Source organism: Macrobrachium rosenbergii, chromosome 25 (assembly GCF_040412425.1).
Source record: "Macrobrachium rosenbergii isolate ZJJX-2024 chromosome 25, ASM4041242v1, whole genome shotgun sequence".
In the NCBI taxonomy this organism is placed as follows: Eukaryota; Metazoa; Arthropoda; class Malacostraca; order Decapoda; family Palaemonidae; genus Macrobrachium; species Macrobrachium rosenbergii.
This window is the reverse complement of record NC_089765.1, coordinates 4,783,361-4,808,414: the sequence shown is the minus strand read 5'-3', so window position 1 is coordinate 4,808,414 and position 25,054 is coordinate 4,783,361. Positions and strand designations below refer to the sequence as shown.

The window sequence follows — 25,054 nt, the reverse complement described above, 5'->3', positions numbered from 1 at the left end:
GGCCCTCAGTGACCCCAGATGCTGAACAGATGTCGTCACAACTTAGGGCTGCATGGTTAGAAGTCAACTTGACCAGGATAAGGAGAGTAAGGCACCTTCGCTGGGTGGAGAGCGACTGCTGGCTGGAAAAGGGCTGGAAATGCTGTTGAGTTACTTGTCTCTCACTGATACTGAGTTTTTTAGGGAGACTTTGGCTGAGGACCAGATTTTGAAGATAAAGAAGCAGATAAGGATGAAGAAACCTAGCTGAAGACAGCAGCCCTCATAATAGTGGAAATAAGCTGCTCCCTCCCAGTTCATAGACTAAGTTGTCTTGGAACAGGTTGGTGTAAGGGGTCATAAATCTTGACTGAACAAAGATTGGCTGTGGTAAGAACACTGGAGAGGTGCTTGAACACCGTATGCCTCACATTTGCCAGTTAGTAGAGAGGTTAGAAAATGTAAAGGATAGAAATGCCTCCAAGGGAAAGGATGAGGTGATGGGCCTCAGCCACATCTTGACAATTCAGCAGGGCTAGACCTTCCCTGCAGAACTATTTGTTAGTGTCCATCTTTGAGGAAGCCCACAGAACTGATGTTGGGGTAAATGCAGCAGAAGGTCTAGATGGAGGCAGCTCGGAAAAAGCCACACTCGTCACTAGTCGTGCTTGGGTTGTAGGTTGAGTAGAAGAAGAATGGGACCCCTAAGGGGGAAAATCATCAGTAGGGGAAACTGCAAAGAAGATGGAACACTAGGGCAACCGCAAAATTCTTTGTAACAAAGCGTAAGGGGAATCCCATCTAGAATTGCAATAATCTGAGGGTCAGTGCTACTGAGAACTGCATTGTGCCAAAGACTCTTAAGAGCTTCTCATAGTCCTCTTGTCTAATGATCAGCAAAGAAAGCATAGGCAAAAGTACTAAAGGTGATGATAGTAGTTTGTCACTGGAGTAAAGCTCATGGAAGATGTATAGTTGAATAAGACCTCTAAGATTGTTAGATTTTTGAATGACCAGCATAAAAAAGATTTATTCTAAATTGAGGTGAAAATTAGAGCCAGGCAAAGTGAAATAAGTTATTTAATTAGGTAGAGATCAAAGGGATTGCTTTACCTGCAAGTCTGACCTTAAATAATTTGTTTATAATTCAGGATTTGTTTTCCTTCCTTGACTGGCAAAATGTGGTTTTTGCGATATAATGGCTTGTATTTGTGCAACAAAGACTTTTTAGGATATATTAATATTAGCCATGTTATGCAGTGAGGACATTAACCATAATTCTTTTTGCATTTTTCAGTTTGAAGTGTTAACATTAGATGATATTGATATTGAAACTTGTAGATAAGAGGAAATTTTTGTTTTATTCAGATTAGCTCTGTGTCAAATTTCCCTTAGTAAAAACACATAAGACAAATGAAATATTCCAGTTATTAAATCCTTAATTGTGAAGTGGTGGACACCATGTTCTGACTGAATTTCTAGAAGCCTACTGTTGTACCTTATCTGTAGATGTCCATGAGGATGGTAAAAATTATTCATTATGATTATCCTGCCACAAATTACTGGACAGTACTTTGCTATATCTGTGTTTGTATTTCACCTTCAATTGATTGTATATTAATGTGAGATATGCAAAGGAAGTTTTGAAATCTGTGGTTATTGAGGATTAATATTAAATTTTTATTCATTTGTAACCGTAATTTTCATTGTATATCTAAAAGTGAATTAACTGTGAACAACAACATCAATGTAGGTTGAATTAATTCCTGGTTCCTGGTACTTAAAGAAATCAGTAAGTTTACAGTGCAGAAGTTTTGACAGATATAATGTGCTGTAAGGATTACAATTAGTATAGAGAAGTTTATTAATGTATTCTTTTCATGTACTTTTGAAATTCTGCAGTGTATTTAACCAAATATCAAAAAGTAAATAGCCTTCGGTGATATATAGCAAGTTTTAATATTTGGTGTTGATGTTGTTTAGGAACTTGAAGGTGCAGTGAATTTTTAGTGAAGACAGTAATATTTTCTTTGGGATGAAGGGAAAACTTTACTAAAGTGAGTGAGTAACTCTAAATACAAAACAAGGGTTTAGTGAATATTTAAAGTTGCTATTTTGCCAAGTGTAGATTGGTAGAGCCAGAGAGCAAGAGGCCTTTTGTTTATCTCAAAGCACTCAAATATGTATCAGTGAGAATTATATCAAATAAAGGGTAGAATTTTAATCCTCTGTCAAAAGATGCATGTTGTTGACAACTGAGTTTTAGAATTGGAAGATTTGTACTTTATTTTTAATGTTTAAGGGAAAATTACTAGATTGAATGAATTGGTATATATAGATTCATGTACTGTATTCCATCATTTTAGGCATGTTTTCATGTTTTTGAGCTAGAAGCGTAAAGGACACATCCATATGAGGTGATGGCCATTTTCTCATTAATTTGTTGTGGAAAATTCTGTTGAAAACCATACTGGTGCCAGATACCAGTGTTGGTGTTAGCTGTCTAAAATGATGGCTGCTTACAGACTGGTGGATGACAAGCTGTCCAGAGTTTTACATAGAACCACCTTTACATCTTGGGCCATTTGAAGAGCTGGTTGAGTTCCTGGAACGATGAGCAGAGATCGCATTTTGCAATGGCCAAATCTGAAATTACCTTTGAATGTAAGAAATGTGGTTGAAGATCGCACTCCATTTGCAATACTTCAGGTTGATGCAGCATGGAAGAGGAATAAGGTAGTTTTCTTTTGTAAATATTTAAGTACTCATGCAATGTACAGTGAGCAAGAATTTTTAACCAGATTTTTACTGATTTTAGATGTCTATCCTGGTACATCCTGACAAGAACCAAGATGATTCAGAGAGAGCACAAAAAGCATTTGATGGTAAGATAAGTATCCTACAAGTATTTATTTGATGTTTTACAGCAGTTTTGGCAGAGGGGACCCTGCTAGTGAAAACACACTTGTGTCAACATTTTACACTTACCATATCAAACTGTTACTGTATACTGTGTAATGACAGACACATTAAGAGATTTGTGTGCTAATTGTATGTTGTTAGGTCTCAAGTTTTTCATTATAGAGCACATTTTGACTACTAAGGTTTGGGTTTAGCATTTCATGTCCATACTAAACCAAGATGATAGTGGGTTTATTAACATGGGCAGTATATTTTCTTGTACACTCAGTAGATGATAATATGTAAAAATGTGGATTATATTGGGCGGGGCTAAATATATAGCATGCAAATGCTTCAGGTTCCTGACTAAAACAAGCTTTGTCAGAATTGACTTCTGCATACTTTGTAGGTCTCACAACTCTTGTGAAGTGGGATGATTTCCAGTCCACTGAAGAAAATGAATAGCAAACTCATCATTCATTATTAAGCCAAATTGCAGTTGCAACGTACCCAGACTCATACATTCGAAAGTCTTCAGAAGAGAAGAAGTAGGAGAGCTACCTTTTAACTATTGGTTGGTAAAAACTACCTATTTCATTCAAATGCAGCAGTGAACAACTTTGAGAATATCCCCCTAGTTTGTTTTAGCAAACCATGGCAGGGCTGGCAGGAAAAAATCACCTGAGTCCAGCAGAATTTTGAAAATCATGAGGGATGCTAGTAGCAATATTTTTATTTTCTGTTTGATATTAACTTTAGATTAACCATAGAATTATATTTTTTAACTATCAAAAAGAATGTAACAGCAAAGTTATGCAAAGGGAATACTGTACTTTATTACTACTCTGCCAGGCGAGCATAGTTGTAAGCAAAACTTACCATTTCGTAGACATAATTTTTTTATTTAAGACACACTTGATGTTTTTTCAGGTTCAATGATTTCACTATTTAATAAGCATTCCTGAAATTAACATGCCAGCAAACTGCAAAACTTGAACAGATTACCAAGAAATGTATACAGCATAAACTGACCAGCTGTGTTTCGTGAGAAATTTCCTTGTCAGAAGGGCTTCTGTGTATAAATGGATGGGACTCCAGCTGGTGTAATAGTTAAAGGTTTTGATAGTTTTGGGTGTTGGCTTATGAAGCAATTGTTTTTAATCTCAGATAAAGGAATACTGGCACCAAAATAGGAAACACAGTATTAGAAATATGGAATATTTTATTGAGCAGCTACACATTGTAAAAACACTGCACAAAGAGTACATCCCAAATAGAACAAAATAAAAATAGGATAAAGGTTAAAATCTTTGCAATGTAATTATTCCAAATAAAAAAAAAACCATGTTAATCCTCAACACCTGAAAGTATTTTGTACACTGTTGCCATTTATGAAAATTACTTCAGACATGCTTGATTACTGCAGTTTAACTTTTGTTAGCTGATAATGTTCCCCTAAAGTCAGGGTCATTCAGAGAGAGTGAAAATGTGGGTTGTACATTATTGGCATACAACATAAGCCATGCTCATGCACTATAGTCTGTTGTTACAGGAATGAATCTTTGTGGCTTTATGAATATCTTTGTTTTTATGATACTTCCATTTATTTTCTGTTACAGTCTGACCTTGAAAATCTGGCATTCGGTGGTCTGGGAAATCCCAAAATCCGGAATTTTTTTAATAATCTGCCATTAGTTCTTGAGCAGCTACAAGGGCAGTGCAACATGTTTCAGTTTTTAATAATTTTTTTTTTATTTTGGAACTGAAGCCTGCTCTGTAAATACACAAGCACAATTTATTTCAAAGGAAAATTTCTTGTAAACTCAAAAATATACAGCATACAAAATAACCGTAATTTGTGTATATACTTCTGTATCTCCTGATCATTAAAATTTCATCCATATACATGATTTCATCTTATACATTGTGTAAAGTGTGAGACGTGTTTTCAATAGACTACACTATGCTAGGCATATTGTATCACGTTAGCTTTTAACTCATCAATAGGCCTAGAAGCCAAAGTTCTTTAGGTTAAATGCGAATGTCATACATTGAATCAGGCTTACCAACATCATGACTTGTCTAAGAATTCCTCATTGTTTCTTATAATTGATAACCACTTACTACAGGCTGCAAGACATTGGCATAAACAACAGCAAGTACTGACAAACAGTTGAATCAAGAAACAGCTGTTTGCCAATGTCAGTTACTGTAACTAATACACATTTATTAAGGTTGCATTTCAGTTGTGAACTTGTTCAAAATGTGCTAGTTTTCAACGGTGACTTCCATAAATAAGAATAAAATAAATCTTTATTCATCCTTCACTCAGTGGAGAGGAAAGTGTTTAATAATGCCACTAAATTTACGGTTGTAACTGTGGCAGAAGAAATGAATAACAAAATGTTTTGGAAGAGTCAAAAGCAATATCCGATACTGGCGAAATCATACAGTATATTTACTTCATTTAATATACTGCATTTATAATTAACCCTAAACGCCTGTTGGGCGTAGCAAACGTCGACTTTAAAATTGTCTGTTGAATGCCGGTGGACATTAGCAAACGCCGACTACAAAAAATTTCAACCTTCGTCAATTTTTGACTCGACCAAATGGTCGAAAAACGCAAATTGTAAGGTAAAACTCTTACATTTCTAGTAATATTCAATCATGTACCTTCATTTTGCAACAAATTGGAAGTCTCTAGCACAATATTTCGATTTATGGTGAATTTTGAAAAACTTTTTCTTACGCCTCTTGCTTGATAACTCGACCGAAAATTTCAGAAATTCTTTTCATTTTGTCGTAATTTTTGCACTGTTCTATATTATCCGTTACATAAAGTTTTATATATGAAAATGTGCGATTTCATGTACAATACAAATGAAAAATAACTCATGGTTGTAGCTTTATCAGTTTTGAAATATTTTCTTATAAATCACGATAACTGCCAAAATTTCAAGCTTCAGTCAACTTTAACGCGACCGAGAGAAATGGTAAAAACGCAATTATAAGCTAAAACTCTTACATTCTAGTAATATTCAATCATGTACCTTCATTTTGCAACAAACTGGAAGTCTGAAAGTACAATATTTCGATTTATGGTGAATTTCTGAAAAAAATTTTTTCCTTGCCCGCGCTTGCGTAACTCGGCTGAACATCTCAGAAATTCTTCGGTCATGTTGTCGTAATGTTTGCATCGTTTACATTAGTCGTTATATAAACTTTTATATATGAAATGTGTGCAATTTCATGTAGAATACAACAGAAATTAGCTCATGGTTGTAGCTTTTATCAGTTTTGAAATATTTTACATAAATCACGATAACTGCCAAAATTTCAACCTTCATTCAACTTTAACTCGACCGAATGGTAAAAAAACGCAATTGTAAGCTAAAAATCTTACATTCTAGTAATATTCAATCGTTTACCTTCATTTTTGCAATAAATTGAAGTCTCTAGCACAATATTTCGATTTATGGTGAATTTTGAAAAAACATTTTCCTTCGTCTGCGCTGGTAACTCGCCGAACATCTCGAAATTCTTTCGTCTCGTTGTCGTGAATATTTGCACATTTTATATTAGTCGATACATAAAAGTTTATATATGAAAATAACGCATTTCATTTACAATACAACAAAAATAACTCATGGTTGTAGCTTTTATCAGTTTTGAAATATTTTCCATATAAATCACGATAAATAGAAAAATAGACTTTCGGTCCTTTAACTCGACCGAAATGGTCAGAAAACTGCAATTGTAAGCTAAAACACTTACAGTCTAGTAATATTCAATCAATTAGCTTCATTTTTCAACAAAAGGGAAGTCTCTAGCACAATATTTCGATTTATGGTGAATTTAAAAATTTTTACGTCCGCTTTTTATGAATTCATGCATCATTTTGTGATGATATTTTTCTGTGTTGCTTGATCGTTTTAAAATTTGTTATATACCAAAAATCATCACAATTTAGTGTACAATACAACTAAAAAAATTAAGTCATTAGCTTTAACCGTTTTGCTTACAGCTTTGATTTGTATACAATTATATGTTTTTTTTTTGTCATATATTTAATATTTATATATGATAATGATATTTTTTTCATTTCTGATGGTTGCATTCTAAACTTCAGGCAATGACAAAAAAATGAGCCAAAATGAACTCTTAATCCTAAAAACTAAAGCGTGCTGTGGTTTTTGAAAAAAACTTTTTTTCCACTTCGGGCGCTTAACTCACCCAACGCCACCGCATACCGAGACGTTTTTGTAAATAGGGCTTCGGCGTTAAAGGGTTAACTTAAGTTGCATTTTTAAACTCTGCTTTGATAATTTACGTAAAAAATAATTCCGAAATGCATTACATTTAGCAGCTAATGGCTGTGATGATGTCAGTAAAATACAGTCAGCGGGTGATTTTAAGAATGTAAATATTAGCTGAATGCAAATGGCGCATGTTTGCCATGTTCATAAATTATAATACAATAATATGACAGTAATGCATGAAATATAATTGCACACAGTATGTAAAACAACAATTTAACTAAAATTATCATACTTAATACAACTGTATTATTTGACTTGCATATGGATATCTGTCGGTGTAACAACCTATCCGGGCAAATAGTCTCTCTCTCTCTCTCTCTCTCTCTCTCTCTCTCTCTCTCTAATACATACACATACAGGCTTAAAGAAACAAAAGCACTAAAATCCGGGATTTTCTGTATTCCGGCTGTGGCCTTGTCCCAAGGGTGCCGGTTTTAAGAGGTCAGAATGTATAACTAAGTATAATTTATACACTTCATTCATTCTGATTTCAGGAGAAAAATTGCAAGAATTGCTGAAGTGAAATTACTATTACACTCTTGGTCCTTGAAGCCCATTTGTTCATTTTTAAACAGTCACTACTAGTGAAAGTATGCAGATTTAGTTCTAATGCTTTTTACTGTAAACTACTGTATTTATACAAATTAATTTTATACAAATTAATTTTCCTATAGTTTTATCAATTTTCCTCTCTCTCACAGTTTTATTTGGTACCATTGTCAAAACTCTGCATCATACATTCTTTAGGTTGTTATACTGTGGTTTCCTTTGAGATTCCCGGAAATATAGAACTGTGAGTAATGCTGTGCAAATGAAATGTAGTAAAAGGCATATGAAACAATAACAGTTTTATTCCCAGAAATGTAGAATTTGGGGTCTGTTGTGAAAAGGAAATGCAGCAATACATGCGTGTAAGTTTTATTTTACTAACAGGGCACATGATCTAACTTGAAAGTGAATTGACAGACGAAGTTGATTATCACAAAGTAAAATTTAAAAGCTAACAGTACAGTATTCCAAAAGCATGGAAAATCACTTACTGTTTATTGTCATAACATTTACACATTTTGTTTGATGATTTAATCTATTAGTACTCTTTGTGTGTGGAATAAACCTCAAAACAGGGAACAGTGCACAAACCTACATTGTACTCTTTTCTCAGATAATTTTATTTCTTTTCATTTTGTGGTTTTCTTTTAGAAATCCCACACGTGACACTAGTCAATGTGAATTTATCTTTTGCTGATATAGGAATTAAGAAATTAAAGTGTCTTTTGATAGACATTTTTCTCAGGTCATAATAGTATGAATAACTACAGCCTGCTCATTTGGAGACTTTTCAGCTAACTGCAGTATGATAGCTTTTGAAAAACCCAGCAAAGATGGCCTTTTTCTATTTTTAATATAATAAATGTTATTCATATAGCACTTACATGTCAAGCAGGTTAAAAAGTAATGTTATGTACCAGTGTGTTGTTTTCTGTACTGTGCATACACTGGAACTAATGAACATATAGCTATCTGCAATTCACATTTTTTACATTGCAGCTTATTACACATACTAGGATTTTCAGACTGGGCAGCTCTTCTCACTTCACCCTCAACCATTTCATCTGAAGATGGCATGTGCATTGCTCTGTTATCCTGCCACTTCACACTCAAAATCCCATTGCAGTTCTCTTAAATTGAGACATTTTTGGTACAAAATTTTTCATACTTTCTTAAAGTATCACATCCTTTTCCATAGTCTCAGATATTTTGAAAGTTTTGGAGTGGAAGACCTGTTATCAAAATATGTAATGCGGTGTTTGTGAAGATGTAACCCTATAAAAGTTTTAACCACAGACCTAAAGACTCCCAGTTCATCTTCAGATGTGATCTAAGTGTTTTTACCAATATATATATGAGGTCAATTATATAATCACCCTTAGCATCACATAATACATGTAGTTTTGCCCTGAAACAGTACCTCTTATCTTGTATATATACTTAAGACACTCATTCTTCCTCTCCATAACCTCAGACTTTTCATACATGCACACGTCTTTATGAGGCCTGACTTTCTTTGAGTTACTTTCATATGTGCCCAATACTGGCCATATTTTTTTAGTTTATCAGACTCTGTTGCACATGATTTTTCACCAAAATGTAAAATATGTAGAAGCTATAAAAAATATGTCTTGTGGCAGTTTGCTAATTCCTTTTGTCCAAAACATTTCTGTTGCTGTTCAGTAATCTTAAGTGCAGTGCTATTTACGTGAGTTATCCTCCCATGATACTTTTGAGAAATTCTTAATATGTTTAGCCTCAGAGCTTCTTCACCTCCTTGTTTTGATTAAGTATCACTGGTATGCATTTGTTTCATTCATAATAAAGTCATCTAAGGTACTGTTAAACAATTCTAGACACTAATACCACATCTCCATAATTCCAGCATTGCTATTATAAAAGCAAATGACTCTGGCATGAGCTTATTGTAACCCATTCCCATTCATTGTTGTGGTATCTGCCACAAATTTTCTGTTTCTCATTTGCACTCTTCATTCACACTGGCTTTTGCTGTAGATATTTTTCTTCATTTTAAGTATCTTGTGAATTTTCTGTAAAATCTGAACCATCAGGATTTATTTCGTAGTCCTCTATATCATCATTTGGGAAAGAATAGTACATTTTAAGAAACTTTTGTAAGCACGGGCTCCTCATTCAATCTGCTGTCAGTCAAGGCATAGGTGTTGAACTCTTGAGACATCATTCTTTGACATCTCAATAGATACTGGCTTCATGTTTATTTTTCTTAAATTTTCCGTCATATTCAAGGTCAGGTGTCACCTGGACACTTCACTAACCAGCACAACAGTAACTTGCATGGTCGGGTCATGAATAAAGTTTTATCCAAATTAACCTTTGGGACATGTACATCAGAGGCAGGATGGAAGGGTTGAGATTTGTTTATTTAATACTAATCCATATTTGGCTTCATCCCATCTGATATCCTTTCTGCATCATTTAATTTATTCCTTTCCTGGCCTTTTTCTTTAAAAGTGAGACTGAGTAATTACTCACATGTTACCCTATAAGGATTACAGCTTATGTTTTCAGTGTTTATTGAATTTTGATCTTTCAGTGTTTATTGAATTTTGACCTTTATGTTATATATTGTGCTGAATTCAGTAATTTCACATATATTCATTTCATTTCTGAGGTCCGAATCATTGAAGTAGTATGTCTTTTTTGTTATTAACTACCACATGAGTGTCTGGTAGTTAGGGGTAAGAGATAAGTCTTTGATTCACCTACTGTTTACAGTATTTTGTAAGGAGTACTAGTTTTAATGTTACTGTGGTCAGTGTTATGAGTTTTGAACTTTTAACATTTTTTCTTGATATAAATTGCATCTTGTCCTGTTACCATAATTACTATCTGCAATAATTACTCTTATCCAGTAGTATAAATACATCAGCTGTTTATATTTTTATGTTGTTATTTTATATACACGCAGAGAATCTTTGTCAAAATGCTTGTGGCAGGATGTATTTTGGATTTGGATTTTTTTGGATTTTGAATATTTCCATATACTGTGCAGGTAGTTGCTCACTAATCCAGTATCGTTGGGACTAGTAGGCTGCTGGATAAGTGATTTTGCTGGGTCACAAAGTGATTAGGGCAGAAATCAAAAAGAATAGTCAGGGACTCGGCCAGTGTTGGAAAAGGAAACAGATAATTCTGGAAAGAAGATTAATATCAGAAATGTAGTAATAACTTTGAAAAGAGAAATAGAGGATCGTGTAAATAGAAACATGGAATATTAAGAAAGGAATGGAATTTATAACTGGAGAGAGAGAGAGAGAGAGAGAGAGAGAGAGAGAGAGAGAGAGAGAGAGAGAGAGAGAGAGAGAGAGAGAGAGAGAGCGAGCAGTTTGCTTTGATTAGGATAAGTGCAGAGTGAAAATAGAAAATGAAGACACATGAATGAAAGTGAAATAGATAAACTAAGTTTATATACCCTGCATACAAGCATGTTCCATTTTTGCCTGGGCAACAATCATCTATTCTCCTTCGTCAGCAGATGACCTTCCTCTCCCAACCCCTCAGCACCTATTGTGTTTGTTGTACAGAAGTAAATGCTCTTTATAACTAAAAAAGTTATTGTAATTTTGTCATTGATTTTGGGTGCATTTCAACAACCAGCAAGTAAGAGTTCTTTTTTCATTTCCATTGTTTTACATGAGCTGATCTTATTAGTTACCATTACATATTGAGAATATATATGCAATACCCCTATCCAACCTCACATTTATACAACAGACTTGTTTTTGTGAATTAGGTATAAATCAGAAAAAAATACTTTTAAAATTTATTGTATTTTATGGTGATTTTGAATGCATTTCAATAACCAACAACTGGGTGTTGTATCTTTTTCTTTTGTTTCCATTGTTATCAGTCAGCTGATCAGCTGATCTTGCAGTTGACTGCTATTGAGCCATCGGGAAAAAGCATGCTATCTCTCAACACCTTCACCTAAATGTAGCCTAAACTACTTCATTAGAACTTGAAGTAGCTAAGACCTTTCCATCCTTCATTATCTTCCTTGTACACATCTCTAATACTTCTATGTTTCTTTGAGTCATAAACAATTGAAGAACCAGTATTAGATAATTTGCTGAGGCTCCTCACAGAAACACTGCTGTTGAGGTTTTTCATAAGTTCAACCATATCTCTGATAGACCTTACCCAAGAAGCATTCCGTATTGCCAGAATTATATAAAAATAAAAATAAATATGTTCCTTTTCAGTAGTACTGAAAATACTGCATTGCACAAATGCCGTCAGTTTTCATGAGATGGTTTTTGAAAAGTTTGTCAAACATGACACAACTGTCACAGCCATCTTTCTTGGTGCAGGCTAGATTTTTAATTAAATGCTCATCTTGATAAATACTGATGATAAGAAATAGCAGGGCAGACAAGAACACAGAAGTTTCTGGAGGAGTGTGGTGTAAACAATCAATTTACTACCAAAACATAGGAAAACGAACTTTTTTTTTATCTATACAAGCATGATCCAGAACGAAAAGTTTAAACTCTGCTTAACACATGTAAAAATAGGCTTGAATTTTTTAACTCTCTTAACCATTGTAAAAAGATGTTGGAGTTTTTATGATTCAGTGAAATATCAACATGAGCTAAAGAATTTTTTGTGACTTTTGGTTTTTTTTGTTTGTGGAAAGTAAGAAGGCTTCTTTTTCTTTGAAGATATTTAAGTGTACATTACAATTTTGATAGTAGAAAACTGGGGCACTTTCACAGTTTGGGTTGCATCTGCCTCCTGTCACTACCACTGGATAATGGTAATAGCAACCAGTTCTCATATCTTCTCCAGGAATGGGTTTAGTGGTAGGTGGACTGTCTGTTCTTCGCAAACAATGAAACAAGTCTTGTAGCATGGAGGTAAACCCTTTTCATAGGCTTCAGTTTTTCCCTGCAAGCAGCAGTGATTCTGCCAAAGTCAGTTTGGATTCCTGAAACAACATTATTTTGCATTCAGGCAGGCCCAGGTGTCTACAATGTCTGGAGTATAGCAACCAACAGTAGACAACTGTCACATCAAAAAATTGAAAAAACAACCTGTAATAGTACTTAGTGGACCAAGTGTAGATTCTGTAGTGCTATGAGCAAGTCCATCAAATCCACACCTTGTAGTGCGTTTTGGGTTTCGGCCTAGATTCTCAACACTACATCTGGTCCGTCCATCAGGTAACGGTCCTGCACTCAGCATACTGGATGCATAGAATGTCTGATCATGTGAGAATATAACCGTATGGATTCTGGCTTTTATGAAAATCGAGTTTGTGGGTATTGGAAAAGGGATTTGTGAGTAATTGAAAAATTCGGGTTTCTTTTTCTTTTGCATAGAAAATCGTATAAAAAATATGCAATTACAAAGAATAATTCATACCATTTAGTAGAAATAACCCTACCTATGATCTCCCACAAGGTGCACCGTCAAAAGGAACCTATACTGACTACTCATCGAGTTTCTGTTTTCTCAGTTACACAAGTACAATTTCAATATTTAAAATATGGTAGTTCAACAAACAAAGTGTCCATATAGTTACCTGTGATGTACGGTAATTGCTCCTTGCCAAGATTCTATAGCAGTGATTCTTAAACTGGGGGGCACGCCCCCCTAGGGGGGCACCAGAAGCTTCCAAGGGGGGCGCAAGCAGAGTTGCCAGATGGTGCCTATTATTTTTTTAATTTATGATGTTAATTACAAAATTGCCAAAAAGTGTTATCACTGCTTCCATATTTTTATCTCAAAACATGCCAAAAATTCAAAAAAAATATAAGTCAGTTTTAATTTCAAATCTTGTTTATGAATTGCCTTTTATTGTTATAAGTATAATAGCATACAAATAGACAAGATATTGTTTATAGATTATAGTTGGCAAAAATTTCAGGGGTAGGGGGGCATGGGATCTATACATAATGCAGAGGGGGGCGCAAGGCAAAAAAGTTTAAGAACCACTGTTCTATAGCATGTGGAGGCAGCCACAGGATATGGTTATAGGATCTGGCAATAGGTTGCAGTTGCAGGATATGACTACAGGATCCCTGTCACAACCTTATTGAAAAGAGTAAGGGGGATTAGCTACAATGAAGGATGAGCATGAGAGTGGACTATATAAAAAAAAATTACAGTGAAAGATGAGCATGAGAGTGGAGTATATAAGAAATTGCAGCAGAGGATGAGCATGAGAGTGGACCTTATAATAAAGGATTTACAATAACAGTAAATGAAATACTATTTCAGTACAAGCCCATGGGTTTTAAATTTCAACCTTCCATGAATTTATTGTATTCTTTAGCAAATGCAGGATATTGGATCATGATTGAAGCATTAGCCTTTTTCTGAAGTCTTTCACATTCATCAACAAAGTGACAACCTTACTGTCCATCCATTTTAATGCGCATACCTAAACATTATCTACCCCCGTAGGGGGTTAGTTGCACTGGAGGTTCTTTACAGCGTCCCTAGGCCCCCTAGCTGCAACCCCTGTCATTCTTTGTACCTCTGTTCATATTCTCTTTTTTTCCATTTTACTTTCCACCCTCTCCTAACAATTGTTTCATAGTGCAACTGCAAGGTTTTCCTCCTGTTACACTTTTCAACCTTTTTACTGTCAATTTCTGTTTTGGCACTGAACCTCGTAGGTCCCAGTGCTTGGTCTTTGGCCTAAATTCTATACTCTATTCCAACATTGTCTAATAAAGCCCCCTCTTCTGGGTGTGTACCCCTCTCTTTCTTTTACATAGCATTTTCCATATCAAGGGATGTACATGGTACTGTTTATTCTAAGAGTACCTAAACAGCACATGTATATATGTACTGTAAACCACCCGTATTCGTGTCTCATGATTCGCGGACACACCTATTCACGGATTTCTCTGTGGATTCATGGACTCACCTATTTGCGGATTTCTCTATGGAACATATATACAGGCAGTCCCCGGTTATCGACGGCGGTTCCGTTCTGAGGGTGTGATGATAAACGAAAATCTGTGTTTTTCGGCGCAGATTTTTGGTTATTGGCGCCTCTGTCAGGTATGTATTGGCACCAGTACCCAATTATTGGCGCCAATAAGCGGAAATTGTCAATTTTCAGTGCCAAAATTTACGATTTTCATCGGTAGACCAGCGCTGTAAAACTGGATCGCTGTTAACCAAGCCCACCATTAACCGGGGACTGCTTGTACACATTATTCGTAGAAAATTCACCCATTCGCGGTATTTTTCACTGAGAAATATTCAGGCAGTACTGTATTTTCATATTTTCATGACTAAATGTACTTTTTGTGATAAAACTATTAAAATACTCAGGTATAAGCATCTTTAGAGGTTTTTTTGTGTTTTAACTATCCGAATAGGCAGTTCAGAGTGTTTTTAGAGGGGTTTTAAGTATTTGCAGATTTTAGCTATTCACAGGGTGGGGTTTACTACTCAGTTTTTGAACTATCAGTCAATGTGTCCACTTCTACTGTCCACAGAGTAATTGCAGGTAGCAGTCCTAAGTTGTTAACAACACCTGCAGTAATAAATTATTATATAAGTAAATTTTTTATATATGATACACGATATCTATACAGTTATAATTGCAGTAATATAAAATTACCGTATGTTAAAATTATATACAAAATGAGCTCGTTGGCATGCGCTGGAACCCAGCGCTGCTGTCTCCCCTACCCTTCCGATCCCTTACCTACCCTGCCCCCACCCGAGGCAGACAAACAGATTTGCAGGAGGAGGGTGGATGTATCCCCTACCCTCTTGTTCCCCTACCTACCCTGTGCCCATTTGGGGCGGACAAACCGGGTTGCAGCAGGTGGGTGGCTGTGTCATGTCCCCCCTAGTGTCACCCAGGGGAGGACAAACAAGATCCGATTTTATTATTATGTGTAGATTAACTACCGCTATCATGTCCACTACTATAATATTAGCTTCTGGATGCAAACTGTACTATCATTTGTAGTTACAGTATTGGTCATGATAGTTTAGTTAATAATTCAATATGGAGGATAATATACATTTAATATCTACATATTCTGTACATGCAAGAGAAAAGGACTATGAAATTTGTTGTATACTGGAAAAATTAATCAGACAATCTAACTTAACATTGAAATTATATTTACTGATGATATAAGATCTTTTATATTAAAATGTATTATAAGATCTCTTATATTAAAATGTATTAATCAGGTTTTAATCGTCCATATTGGGGATTTGTTGTTTAGTAAAATCTTTGCTCTTCATACAAACATTAGCAGATCTAGAAAATTGCGAGCATATGACTCCATAAGTCATGTTAAGTGGTATATTTGAATAAAAAGTAGGCAGCCCTAGCATTTCAAAGTTAAATGATCTTTTATCATAAAATTTAGTTGTAAACCTATTATTAATAATTTTCACATCAGTATCTGATAAGTATCCTGTTTTATAATGGTCATTATTAGTATCAGAAACTTCTACTGCTCTGGGGTGTATTGGATAAACATCAAATAGTATAACTCAATTTTTAGTGATAATAGATCTCCTCTATATTTATATGTATTTTTATATCTAAGTCTACCTTCTATCGGATTACTTTGCAAGAATTTTGAATCATAAAAATGTAAATATAAGTGGGTAGTGTTATGCTGTTATTAGCACCCATAGCAATACCTATTTTTGCCTATAAATTTGTTATCAAATTTAATATAGCTATGGTTAATACAAATTTTAGTATTTTAATAAAGTTAGTTTTACTGATTGCTATTTTATTATTTTCATAGTATATAATTAAATCAGCTTGGATTTATTTATTATATAAGGCCACAATGCACCTAATTAGATCATCATGTGGTAACGTAGTGTACTGAGTACTGTACTAAATTGAAAAGAAGATAGCCTATTATTTTCAGGACCTCATAGCATTATTGTTACATGACTGAATTGATTCTAGTACTTCGTTGTTATTTTAAATGATCCAGTTATTATCATTAGAATTATCAATTATTTTATAAAGTTTATCAGAAATTAGTTTATGCATCATATTCATCTCTGTATTTATACAATTTACTGAGCTTGTTATATATATGTAAGTTTTATAGGAGTTTCATGAAAGTTTTCTGATCAATATTGCACCTTTCAAAGTTGTTACTAGATTCTAATTCTAAAATTAAAACTTGCGCATAGAATTTTGTACATATAAAGCCAAAATTACCACTAGCCTTTTATACAGGCACTATCACATACATACTCTGAATATCCCTAATTTTATTATTAAAAAATTGATGGTACTTGGAAAGTTATAAGGAGTATATTTTATTGATTATTTTAGAATAGTTTTTTACTTCTATTATTTATGCTAGCAATAATTTTATTTTTATTATATTTTGGTGTTGGTCAAAATTTAGACCCTAGTTTAAAAATACTAATAGGATTGTCATCATTAAGAATAACTAAAGTACCTGTTGTTATATGGTCATGAAAATCATCTTTAATCTACTATCTCAACATGAACACGGCATATCTACATCATTAATATTTAGGTTCTTACCATTTTTTTTAGGTTTCTGGAAAAGAAAACTATTGAGATGGCTTTGTCTGTCCATCCTCACTTTTCTGTCTGCACTTTTTCTGTCCACCCTCAGATCTTAAAAACTACTGAGGCTAGAGGGATGCAAATTGGTACAGTATGTTGGTCATCCATCCTCCAATCATCAAATATACCAAATTGCAGCCCTCTAGCCTCAGTAGTTTTTATTTTATTTAAGGTTAAAGTTATCCATGATCGTGTGTCTGGCAACATTATAGGACAGGCCACTCCTGGGCTGTGGTTGAAAGCTTCTTGGACCGTGGCTCATACAGCATTACACTGAGACCACCAAAAGATAGATCTATTTTCGGTGCCCTGATTAGACATCATACAGAAAATTTGATTGCATCAAAGAAACTTTGGCGCATTCTATACCTTTGTATAATTGAAAGCAATTTGGCCTAATGTTTGTGAATATTTGGATGAAATTTTACAGTATGTTTTTTAGAGGAAAAATCAAGATTAGTTCTGGAGTAATAATTAATGTAAGGATATATAGAATATCAATGAATATATTATCAGACTATAATTAGGTGCATATTAATTTTACAGTATTACTCTTTATCAACTTCTAAATAACAGTTTTGATTAAGTGTACAGTGAACCTCGTTTATCGCGGGTAGATAGGTTCCAGAACTGGCCAAGGAGAAGGAAAATCTGAAGGGTTAGGGACAATTCATATTTACAGTATTTATTTAATATGTATTCAGACTTTAAAACCCTCCCTTTACATAGTACTGTTAACAAACCACCCTTTACAGTAATGTACAGATATCTACAATACGTACATACAGTACACAGGCACAAATGATAAGCAATAAAACAGTAAGTGAACATAAAAAAATAGAAAGATTGTTATGGTGCGCACTGTACATTGTACAGCATTTTACTCACCACGATAGAGTTGAAGCTACAATAAAGCCCTCCTCGTATGTACTGTTAACAAACCACCCTTTAATGTACAGAACACTTAATGCATGTACAGTACCCTAATCTAAAACAGGCACTATTATTAAAATGTTAGAATATTAAAGTATATAAAGAAATAAAGATTGTTGCTGTACCCAATTCACATGAAAGAAGAAGAAAACTTGAATGATGATGGCGATGAATTTGCTGCACAGTAGAAATGATGATGATGAAGCTGATGATGTCTTCTACTGTGCAGCCAATGATTGTATTTTACGCTTCAGACTGAGTGTGTCTTTTCCTTGACAATTCTCTTCAACTTCTTCCTGGGACACTTCTTCAATTTCTTCCGAAGGCATAGTAGCAGGAGGAACTGGCTCTTTTTTTTTTGCGTAGGCTGGAAGAACATTGTGATCGGAAGTTGCTGCCGCTGCTTCTTTTCGATCAAGAGCATCCTGTAGGGAGTCATGTCTTCATCGATTTTGTTGCAGAACTGCAGAGAACGAGCCATCCTCGTCCAATTCTTGTGACAATTCTTCAGCCCTTCGCTAGGTTGCAGAGCTTGGCAAGCCGTCAATGTTAAGCCTGTTTCTTCGATACAACTTTTGCCCCCTTCCCTGTGGTTCATTTTTCTTCCTCACTGGCTGATTTTGTCAGGTCTTCTCGAGGTCTCCGCAGCTGAAGGCTGGGAATGGCAGTCCAACAACTGGCCAACGCCTTCTCCGTCCGCCATGTCGCCAAACCCGCTTTCACCTCCAATTATCGCAGCCAACCGCACAGATTTGCTTATCGCAGAGAGTGTTGAATCTCAGCAGGCGAAATCCCTGGCCGTCAAACAGTCTTGGACCACAACTTCCTCCAGCTCGCAGAACGGTAGCAGGTTTCCATTTCTTGCAGTGCCTTCTGATGTTCTGAAGGCACGTGGTAATTGTGTACCGCCGCCGCACGCCAAATTGAATGTTTCATCCTCATCTTCTGGGCGGCATCCACACACGCAACCAGGTCCGCCAAGGTATTCTTCGCGGTAGAGGGCCTTGAACGCCCTGGTAACCCCTGGTCCATCGGGTTGAATTAAGGATGTTGTGTTGGGTGGCAGAACTCAACCTGAATGCCCTCATGGGAAAGATCAGTCACAGGTCCACCAAATGCTATCCAACAGGAGAAGGGATCTTAAATGGCAAGCCCTTCTCTAAGAGATATTTACTGACTTGTGGGATAAAACATGGTGGAAATCCAGTTGATATCAGCATCTTCGTAATCCATGCTTTTGGATTATGCATCCAATACACGTGGGAAGGAGATTCTTTATTTATATTTTTCAAAGCTATGAGGGTTTTTCGACTTATAAATGCTTCCTGGCTTTAGCAAAATCCCGCAGCATTGCCACATCACGAGGGTAACACATTTTGAATGCTTTAAAGCCAAAGGCTTTGGCTTCTTCTTTGAACAGGAAAGTTCATGGCATTCTTTTCCAAAACAAACCCGCCTCTGGCCCATATTAAAGACTTGTTCGGGCTTGTATCCACCTTCAGCGATAATATTCTTGGAACGCCTCATTCGCAGCTTAAGTTTCAGCAGTAATCGTGGTCAGCGAAGCAGCTCGCCATGGGGAAACGCTTCAGGCCGGGCCGCTTGAAGCTTCATGAACCATCCTTTGCTGGCAAAACGCCGTGTCGAGGCTGGGAATCAGTGGATGTCCTCGCTTGAGGTTCATCTACATCATCTTCTTCCTCTTCCTTCTTCTTCAGCGTACACGATTTAATCTTGAGGTTCCTTTGCCGCAAAATTCTCATGCAACCTCAAAGCCTTGGTTCGACAGTTCGGGATCTGCAAGGCTATTTTTTCTTCCGCAGTCGTGGCAATCCAGATTGACAAAAGCACCTTTCCATATGGACGATCGCTTTATTACGCAGTCAGAACAACCGGGCTTTGCTACTTGCTAAAGGTGATGGTAGCCGCCTTCCTAATCTTCGCCTCATCCTTCTTAATGTAGCGAACGGGATCTGCTCACCTAAAAATGACGGCCACGCCACAGAATCTCTCCTTCCTTCAACATATCGAGAAGTGTCACCTTCTCAGCAATCGTCATCATTTTCCGCTGGGCGCTTAGGGCTCAGTACCAGCCTTAGCAGAAGCAGAATGCTTGGGAGCCATTGTAAGGGTTAAACAGTTAAAAAAAAAGTTCAACTTCAAACACACACTGTCACGACACAGCACTGGTATGTAAACAGCATCTATCTACCGAGAGAGCGGAACGGCGGCCGCGAAGATGCTAGTGGTCAGAGACAAGGGAAGCTGCCAAGGGTCGGAGAAACGGTCAAAACACCAATCACAGGCGAGATTACAAACTTGGGAGCTGATTCGTCATCTATCACCAATGGAACCAATCACAGCCCATCTTACATGCTAGTTTCAAATTCAAATATACTTTTATTTATTTTATGCTTTTTTGTTGTAGTAGTATAGGCTTATTTGAGATGTGATTTTTGCAACAACAATATTATTGGATGCAGTACAAAAAGATTCATGGAAAAGCTGCACATTCATTACATTTGTATTTTATAATTAGTATATATGTAGCCATCAGCAGCCTTACACCATTCAAATATGACAATGTCAGACTGCATCTGATTGTTTTCATGTTCAGTTTAATTTACTAGTACTATGGCAATGAATTATCGCATGATCACATTCTCTTTTGTTTAATTTCATTTTGTACTGAATTATATGTCATAATGCAATGAACCAACAGTACTAGCAGATATTAATAATTATTAATGGAATTAATGAAATATTTGGGTCTTCATATATCACGACTATTTTTGAAATTTCCGAAAAATCCGCTATATATTTTCTTATAATATACATACGCAATGGAAAAAATCCGCGATAGTCGAACCGCGAAGTAGCGAGGGTTCACTGTAAATTTAATTAGTTCAGTTATTTTAGAGCTCTGCTATGTTTTAATACCAGAATGTTACTTTTAACAAATCTAACTAAATTGTTTCTTTAATCTCATGCAGCAAATCATTAGAATCAACATATTTATTAATTGTGTTATGGCCTGTTATTCTAATAGTTCTGTTTATAACATTATTGTAAATAATTTCATGATAAACACAAGTTTTATTATAATTAAGGTCAATTAACTATTATTAACTGTCATAAGACCACATGGATAAGCAGTTTTTAATGTTATAGGAATTTTATCTCCAGTGACTTTTGTAATTATTGACAATATCAAGAATAATAATAATAGCATATTTAAAGGCATGTCTTTCAGTGTTTGTACTCATATTTGTTGTGATAGATATTGTTCTCCAAATCATTATTATTTCACAGATTTATATAATTATTTAATTCTGCATAAACCTACATCAAAACCTGTTTTTTGATAGTGTAGCTGCTGCTTGTCCTTAAAGGAGCTTACAAAAGAAATTGAAAGGTGACGAAATGGCTTAGCTTGGTAATGAATAAATCCCAACAACCCAGATAAATTTTTTGGTCTGAAGTATAATCACAGGTTATTAACCATTTTCTTTTTTCTGGATACCCATAGGGTTTGTCAGTAAAGAACAGGAAACAACACACGAACCAATAAATGTAATATTCTTTGTGGTTTGAAGGTGACTTACCTAATTATGTTGGGTCTAGCCTTCCCCAGCAATATCTCAGCATGACCACCTCTCTCATGGTAGTGGTGTTTCAGGAATTGTTGATTCAAGGTAAAGTCAGGTTATCAACCATTTTCTTTATTCTGGATACCCATTAAGGTCTGGCAATAAAGAACAGGAAACGTGTGAACCTGTAAATGCATTATCCCTAGTGGTTTTACAGTGACTTACTTAATTATGTTGGGTCAGGCTGCCAGGATTATTGTGCCTTTATTGGTTCAGGTTTAGTGCCTCTAATAACCACTCCGTACACTCGTAGACTTCTTTGAAGGAAACATTTCAGAAGAAAGTTAACAATTTACTCGCCTTGTGGATGTCATGCGACTTAGGAAAGGAGTGAGGAGCTGTCTTTTTAGTGAGGGCCACTAAAATCATTCTCAAACAATGTAGAGAGAGTGATTTGTTTGTGCTAAGGTGTAGGAAAAATAGGACCACCTGGCATGTTTGCTGTGACATCTAGGTAAACCTTAAGTGCTAGAACAGGGCATAATATTTTATATGAAACACTGAGTTCCTTTATCAGATAAGGGGATTTTCCCTTTAAAAGGTTCTCATTCTTGGCCAGGAATGATAGGTCAGGTGAAACGGTAAATGACAACTAGGTGTACGAATGGTGAAATGTTGTCCTTGTGTAAGAGAGCCCAGTATGCTAATCCGAGCTCCTGATGCCAAAGCGGTCAAAAAGACTGCCTTTTGAAGCATATGAGTTTTAGTAACAAAATTGTCTAATATTATTGCCTTTGAGGCCTCACAGCAACTACTCAAAAATAGGTTTCTCCTACATCAAAATATGTTGTATTTAAATAGACAGTTCATATTCTTTTACATATAGGTACATTATTATTAATTACTAAGTGTTCTAGTGGAGACAGAGTTTGACCCCACAAAAGTGTGGTGAGTGGTTTTATGTAAGTAATTAAGAAAAGAGAAATGTTTTGAAGTGAAGTATAACAATTAGTGGTAACTATGGAGACTGAAGGCAAGTCTGATGGTTTGAAGTTTGTGATGACTCCATAAGAATTAGGTCAAAGAAAAACTGATGGCAAGAGGTGGTACGAGTGTGTCTAATGTTGTGAATTTTGCAGAAAGGTGCATCATTTTGTGTTGCAGTAGTGGTAAAATTTCTTTTTGTAACAATTATTGAAACAGTGTGTGTATGTGTTGCAGTAGTGATAAAATTTCTTTTCGTAACAATAATTGAAACAATGTGTGTATATGTTTGGCAACTTGTGCTTGGTGTGAGTTGGTATCTGTGTGTATGACTAACCATGAAGGATGAGCTTGAATGAGAGAGAGAGAAAGACTTTAGAAAACTGTGTGGTAATGCACTAAGCATTTGTTTATTATTTGCATAGTAAAGCCTCCAAAAGCACTGCCATGAGTCTACTTCAACCAAATGGGATATAACTTGTGGACCCAGAACTTGCATCTACACATCAACATCTAGGAGATGCATGGGGTATTGTTGGCACTGCAGGCTTTTCAGAACAATCTGCAAGGGCACTTGGTGGTAATCCTGAGCAACAACACCACCTTAGTGGCATACATCAATAAGCAAGATGAGACAGTGTTCCTCTCCCTGTGCCAATTAGCCTAACAAATGCAGGAGTGGGCAACTCTCCAGGTTGTCGACTTGCGAGCAGGTACATCCCAGGAATGAGCGTGCTGGCATGCAATGGGAACAGAGTGGTCCTTACATTCCAGTGTAGTGGAGAGGTTGTTCAGTCTTGGGGTTCTCCAATGGTTAACCTTTTTGCTGCAAGGCTGAACAGGACACTTCCCATCCTTTGCTCCCCACTCCCCAGTCCCAGACCTGTAGGTAACCATGGAAGATGCCTTTCAACATTCATGGGACAACCTGGATGTATATGTCTTCCCCCTGTTAAACTGTTAAAGTAATCAACAGGTTTTTTCACTCCAGACTGTCAAATGACCCTGGTAGATCTGCTGACTCTCCTAGTCAAGTCACCAAGAGTTTCCCTTCTGGCTCACCCTCATGTGTCAACCTCACATTCACAGATAATATCAAGAAATTCAGTGCCTTCATCTTAACATGTAGAGGTTACCTAGTATCTGTGAGAGAGAGGTTTTTCACACAGGGCAGCAAGAGAAATGTCATGGTACCGCCACTACTCATCAGCAAATATTTACAAAAGAAAATGGCCCATTTTCTGTAATTGGCATTGTACAAGGGGTTACTCTGTGTGGAACTTCTTTTCAGCAAATAGCAGATTTCTTCATCTTTCTTCACCATGACAGGGGCCTCTGTCTCTGCCATCATGGGTTCCAGATTTTTTGGTTGAAAGGCCTGGACCTCCTTACCTTGGTTGAGTTGGCCATGTTAACAAGAAACTGAGCAGTCTTGCCCTCCTGGGAGCTTCATCTCCAGAGTGGTATGTTTTGTTAGGCCTTTGTAGCCTTACAGTTGCACCTTATACAGTATGTACCTTTGTTTCGTTCCTTGGATAAAGACCTAACATTGAAAATGGTGGTCTTGGTGACCAAGGGAGTAGAAGATCTCTGTTTCCTGTGAGAGATTTGAGAGTTTCTTGATCCCTTCATTACAAGACATTGTTGGAGATCTGAATGAGATGCTGTTGTGTGCAGTCCATGCCCTTAGAACATACTCCTTAAGGCTGTAATTTAGAAGACTTTTTGTTAACACGTGGTCACTGCAGGAAGGAGGTGTCTTGGGATACACTTTCCTGCTGGCTTCATGAGGTTATGATGCTGGTGTACGACTTTCCCCCAGAGGAGCCGGGCCTCCATGTCTGGCTGAAGCTCAAGATGTTAGGGGCTTAGTTCATCAGATAATGAGGGCTGGGGTCTGGTGTAGTCAGACAACCTTCACCTCATTCTGCCTGAGGGATTTTGCCCACAAGTTCCATGACACTTCTTTGGGGCCTGTGGTGACTTCTCAGCAAGTGGATCCTGGCTGGGTATCTCACATCTCATTTGAGTGTATAGGCTTGCACGCGGATGTTTTGGAATGGGTGATGAATAAATGGTTGTTATTACTTTCTTTTCCTTTTCCCTTCCTGAGAGCATTTGGGCTGATGTACATGGTGGAACCAAATGAGGTTTTCCTGTTCTACTAAGTTAGAATGTGTCACCCTCTGTCTACTTTATAA

General features: G+C 36.2%; 1 protein-coding gene across 1 annotated transcript in view; it reads left to right on the top strand.

The window, feature by feature from the left end:
• Positions 1-25,054, top strand: part of LOC136852286 (dnaJ homolog subfamily C member 8) — a 95,389-nt gene that overhangs the window by 48,272 nt on the left and 22,063 nt on the right. The window contains exon 3 of the mRNA XM_067126786.1: positions 2,798-2,864. Coding sequence (XP_066982887.1) covers positions 2,798-2,864 — 67 coding nt within the window. The remainder of the gene's footprint in view (positions 1-2,797; positions 2,865-25,054) is intronic.